Genomic DNA, 6192 nt, shown 5'->3' with positions numbered 1-6192 from the left:
TTTGTGGCTGGAAAATGTGTGTGATTTAAAAACATGATTTCTTTATTCATGGCTGGATCAAGGTCATATTTTGAAATTTTTGAGGAAACTCCACATTGATTCCAAAGCAACAGTACTAACATATTTCTACGGACATATGCAGCAGGTTCACCTTCTACATCCTCATGAGCATGTGTGGTTTCTTTTCTTAATAATAAGCATTCTGAGGAAGAAACAATATAATTTCAATGCCGTTTTGGTTTGTATTTCCATGATGCACTAGAATATTGAATACTTTCAAATTACACTGAAATGCTAAACTATCATTAAAATTTAAATTTAAATAATTTTTGTTTTGATTTTTTGAGACAGGGTTTCTCTGTGTAGTTCTGGTGCCTATCTTGGATCTTGCTTGGTAGAACAGGCTGGCCTGGAACTCACAGAGATCTGCCTGGCTCTGCCTCCCAAGTGCTGGGATTAAAGGCATGTGCCACCACTGCACAGCACTATTTTTTAAAAGGAAAAAATAAACATGAATTTAGAATAAATGAAAAGGTCACATAAATGATGTTTATTTCCAGACTATGCATAATCTATTTAATAATCCTTATTTTCTGAAATGGTGGCATCCTTAATAAGACAAAATATAGTTTTACCCATAGGGCTGCTCAACAAGAGTAAAATTATGCCTGGTACTGGGAACCTAACCAACACCTCAGGGCTAATGAAGTCATGGATCTTGGAGAAGAACCTGTAACTACTAGTATTCTAAACCAGCATAATCCCTAAATACACTTCAAATACGTGTCCTTATATCCACAGAGACTGAGACAAAGGGGTATATAATAACAATTGCAAAAACCCGCAATGTTCTTGACAGAGAGCAATGAGCAATAGATGGAAAGATTTAGAAGAAGGAAATGGGACAATTGATATTACATACTTTCCGAAAAATAAAGTCTAAAACATGTTTAAATTATTTCACACAATATGAATTTGTGTTAAATTAATAAGTCATATTTGAGAAACTCACCTAAAGACATTCAATTATAAATCTTTTAAAATTTATTAGACTTTCAGGTATCCTAGAAAAATGAGAACTGTGGAAACACCCTATGGAAGTTAGTAAACTTGGCCAGCAATGTTTAGGTAATTACTTTCCTTAAATACTTATCACTGTTTTAGGAAATGGAGGCCTACTTAATGAGCTTTGCCTACTGTCAGCCTGGACAAACTAATAAGGAATGAGACAAATACAAAGAAGCATTGTGCTCTCCTCCTGAAGACATGTTTGGCTAGGGATGGCATACCTTTAATACAAGTAGTAGGTGGAGTGTGACACTCATGCAGCATCCTTACCACAACGTGACCTTATAGACAAAGTTCTTGTTAAAATCTTGTAAATGTGAAATCCTGTCCTACAGAAACAGCAACAGAAGCAGGACCTAAATGTTTCATTTTCTCTTTAAAGTAAGTTGTCTTGATGTGTATTTGGCAGAATGATAAAGAAGACTTAGCTAACTAGTGTATGATTGTAAAAACTGATGACATGGTTCTAAATGAAAGAGGCACACAACTATTTGTCCCAAAACAAAAACCTCAAAAAGCTGTGAAAGCATATTCCTCCCCCTCTATGTTGAGGAATGTTCAATCTCACATACCCTATTTATATAATGAGAATAAGATACAAAGTGCTGGTTGACCACTGCTCTTTCAAAAGTAAAATATTTTTCATGAAATAAAAAGGTAATGTAGGGAGACAGAGAGTAATTTGAAGTGGAAATGGGTTAATTATCCATTATAATAATTAACTATTATGATCATTACATGATAACATAAATATGAATATTTATAAACTGAGATAGTTTTGCATATAAGTGGAGAACTAAAGGTTCTTTTCATAATAAAACTGAAATATATTTGGATATTCACAAGTAGCTCTCCTGAGTACTTACAGGATTTGTGTTGAGGTCTCAGTCAACTGCAGTATCAGTATGTGTATATCAAATGCAGACTCTATTAGCAAAGGTTTGAGAGCTTACAATACATTTTAGCTATTCATTAAATCATAATATACAAACAGAATTTGCCATATTCACAAAGCATAAGCAACTTTGAGAGTGAATGAACCTTGAGGCTGACACTCATGTACAAAAAGAGTATTAACTGTTCTTAAGTTCTCACATGGTCCCATCCAGAAATGACAGCCCTAAGGATATACCCAATTATTCACAAGGAACACATTTGTTTTGCTATGTCATAATAGGTCTAAGAGTATCTTCTCTGCCTTCTGGTTACAGTGTTGCCTAATATAATTATTGACAATTCATAGAAATACATATAATTATAAAGATCATATGTGCTAATGGGCTATCTACTATTGCAATAGAAAATACATATTTTATTTAATTATATCTCATTTTACATTTGATTTGTATGCATTTATTTTAGACATTAATGTATACTATACCTATTTAATCTTTGATGATCATGACTGGTAGTTGGATGGTTGGGTACCTATGCTGTCATGACACAGTCATCCTTTTGGTTCAATAACCTAGTGAATAATCTCTTCTCGTATTACATGGTGGATTCAATTTTGACTTACTTTAATAAAATAAGGCATTTCTTTGAACACTCTCTTGCTGTATGAAGTTGTAGGTGTCCCTGGAATTCTCTTAACTCTTTTGTCTATGAGTTATACTCATATCTCTGAATATCAAATATGTATATATTCTGGTATCAATTCTGTTTTACATGCTTCATAGCTATTTTCTTCTACTGGGTGCATTTTTATTTTCTCAGTAATGCCCACCGATAAATTCAAATATTTTAATGTTTTTAAGTTTCATTTACTTGGGGTGTGTGTGTGTGTGTGTGTGTGTGTGTGTGTGTGTGTGTGTGTACACATGTTACAGTGTACAAGTAAAAGTTAGAAGACAGCATGCATGAGTCAGAGTACATTCTGTCCTTTTTCCATGTGGGTCCTGAGATTAAATTCAGGTCTTTATGCTTGGGGGCAAGCATCTTAAATCATTAGTCTATCTTGCTAATCCAAAGATAAGTATCAAAAATTAAATTATCCCTTTTTATTATAGTTAATACCTATGTCTTCCCATGTAAAAAAAAAATACTGCCTACTAAAACTTAGTGAAAGTGTTTCATATAATAATTTATTCCAATTTTTATTTACACTCTAGTATATAGATACATTGCAAATATTAAATTATTCTGTATAATATATAATATGGTGTACATTAACACCTATAGCTATATATTCATATGTGAATATATATACACATATACACATGCATATATTTTTCTGGGTGTTTAGTTCATTACTGAATTGTTTTAAAAGTGTCTCTGGAAATTACTACAGTGTTTATATATCTGAATGCACTTTTAGGTTCTTTACTATGTTTGCTCCTCTTTTTGTTAGTCTTTCGCTCATAATCCACTGTCCTGATTATTGAAGTTTTAAGTGAATCATAGGATTGGTAGTATAGTTTTTCAATATATTTCTGACTCAAAATTATTTTATTGTGCAATTTTAGCATTTTCATATAAATTTCAGAATAATTTTGATAATTTCTACATAACTCCTCCCCAAGATTGTACCAAGTCTAAAAATCTACTTGAAGATATTTTATAAGTAAATACTGAATTTTCCAACACACAAATATAGTAGCTACACTGGTTTAAGTTTAAACATTTTCCACTTAAACACTATCATCATTAATATTTCAATAGAGAAATAGCAAATAATGTAATAAAGTTAAACTCACATGCTTTATATTTCTGGATGCCATTTTACATATTTTAATAAATGTTAACATTCAATTAATCAGTGAAAATAAAAATAACTTCTGCATGTTGACGCCTTATTCTGAAACATTGCCCATAAATTCATTTACAAGCTAAGTTTTTCAACCTGTAGAATTTAAAAAGATGCAGGCTGTGATACATATGGCGGTCAATCTTCTTGGATTCACGGTATCTCCTGAGAAGTCGGCGCAGGATCCGCATCCTTCTCATCCAGGTCACCTTCTCAGGCATCCGAGCGTTGGCAGTACCCTTCCGCTTCCCTATGCCCATATGCCTGCCCTTCCGTCGAGCCAAAGTGTTTTTCCGGCATCGAGCCCGGGAATGTACAGTCACAGGCTTTCGGATGATCAGCCCATCCTTGATCAGCTTCCGGATCTGCTGACGGGAGTTGGCATTGGCGATTTCATTGGTCTCATTGGGGTCCAACCAGACCTTCTTCTTCCCACAGCGGAGGACGCTAGAGGCAAGCCTCTTCTGTAGCCTGAGCATACTCATGGCTCAAGGGAAATGTCTTCAAAAACAAGCGGATTCTCATGGAACACATCCACAAGCTGAAGGCAGACAAGGCCCGCAAGAAGCTCCTGGCTGACCAGGCTGAGGCTTACAGGTCTAAGACCAAGGAAGCCCGAAAGCGCCGGGAGGAGCGTCTCTAGGCCAAGAAGGAGGAGATCATCAAGACTCTGTCCAAGGAGGAAGAGACCAAGAAATAAAGCTTCCCTCATGTCTGTACATAGTGGGCTGCCTGTGGCCTCAGGTGGATCAGTCATTAAAATAAAAGAAGCCTTAAAAAAAAAAAAAGAATTTAAAAAGAATCAGATACATAATAATGACTTTAATAATTCTAGTTCTTTTTTGCCAAACAATCCTTGTGACTTTTTTTTTTTTATCATTTCTTATATTGCACTGGCTATTTAATTTTCAGTGGAAAACCCCAGCCAGTGCATTTAGTGGGAAGCATTCTGAGATTACTCTATGTGGGCTTCTTTATTTTGAAATGTAGTTGCCGATTGTAGGATAATGTTTAAATCTTTTGAGAACATGATGACAGATTTTTTTTTCGTTTTGTGAAGCTTTGTCAATTGTTTCTCTTAGACTTATTCAAATAGTCATCTATTTTTCCTTTACTATGCTACTGTGTACTGTCAATCGAAGCAGTCAGGGAAGAATCTAGGTAAGAAAGTTGGAAAGAATGGCATGTGTTACCTCTCTACCTATATTGAGGGACTATTAATCCTTTTGTAGCAGACTGCATATCTATCTCATCGTGAACACTGACCCTTCATGGTGTTTGTTAGGAATATAATAAAATCAATTGTTCATCAGGATAACTTTATATTAACTCAGACAAAAAAAGCTTAATTTGTGAAGGTGCAACTACCATCTCAGACTAACAGATAACAACCTAGTAACTCCTTAAAGGTACACAAATGTCTTCAAATACAAAGAAAGTTTAGTTTTTCATGCAAAAAGCTAATTCAATAGCAATAAAAGATACCAAAAATTTTCCAAAATACTATTTTTTTACTTTTATGGAACATGTTATATTTTTGTTGAAAATCTAGTCTTCTACATTAAGGTTATAACATTCGTATGGCAATACTTAGAACTAACAAGTGTACACATAATTTGTGTTAATTCTACAGTTATTCAACATGAAATATGACATCATCATTAAATCTCAGCAAATATCCATTTTCTCCTTAGTATAGGCTTAAGTAGAATAATAATTTCTTCCAAAAATCTAAGTTAGTCTAAAAATAATAGTTTCATAGTAAAATAAATTACTTTTATTTCAGTTAGTAAGAAGTTTGTTGCACGACATTAGTTGCTTGGCAGAAACATTGACTTTGTTAGTTTTATATTGATTTTAAATAGAATAGCATAAACATTTGGCTGTGAGAATCATCAATCTGTTTTCCATCTATCTGTCAGCTAATTTACTAGCTCAGCTACTGTATAATTGAAAGGAATGACTATGGTTTAGAGACTGTCCAGTGTGGAAGTCTCTGAATGCTTAAGCACTTGGTCAGGAGGGAATCTCACAGAAAGAGAACAGTATTAAAAATCATATGTAAAATGAATTTTTAAAAAAATGTAAGGAAAAAGAAGGTAGGTCAGCACTCATGTAGGAGCTAATATGGGTTCCTAGAAAATGAGCTTCTCCTTTAACCCTCAAATTTATGTTTGATAAAGGGGTGCTATTTATTAGGCTTGTTTAAAGAAATATTTCTCTATTCTCACGGTGTATCAGAGAAATTTCGCTTCTATTGTTTCTTCTTCTCTTTTCATTTTCCTGGGTATACATACTGTCTGATAGTTTTGTCTTCTATATACCACAGAGATAAATACAAAAAAGCTCCCCTTTTATATTTTAGCTTTAAAGAGTTA

The 6192-nt window shown here is 33.7% G+C and overlaps 1 protein-coding gene across 1 annotated transcript; it reads right to left on the bottom strand.

Annotated features, from left to right (window-relative positions):
• Positions 1 to 3885: 3885 nt before the first annotated feature.
• Positions 3886 to 4301, bottom strand: LOC131924934 (large ribosomal subunit protein eL19-like). The gene has a single exon (XM_059280184.1). It carries the CDS (start codon positions 4297 to 4299, stop codon positions 3886 to 3888), a length of 414 nt encoding a protein of 137 aa, XP_059136167.1. The 5' UTR covers positions 4300 to 4301.
• Between the last annotated feature and the right edge of the window lie 1891 nt (positions 4302 to 6192).

The sequence above is a fragment of the Peromyscus eremicus genome, chromosome 15 (assembly GCF_949786415.1).
Source record: "Peromyscus eremicus chromosome 15, PerEre_H2_v1, whole genome shotgun sequence".
Taxonomy (NCBI): domain Eukaryota; kingdom Metazoa; phylum Chordata; class Mammalia; order Rodentia; family Cricetidae; genus Peromyscus; species Peromyscus eremicus.
The sequence above is the reverse complement of the archived record's forward strand: the minus strand, read 5'-3'. Positions and strand labels throughout refer to the sequence as shown.

Coding starts and splice junctions, on each gene's coding strand:
- LOC131924934 (XM_059280184.1), bottom strand. CDS start 4,299: ATGAGTATGCTCAGGCTACAGAAGAGGCTTGCCTCTAGCGTCCTCCGC.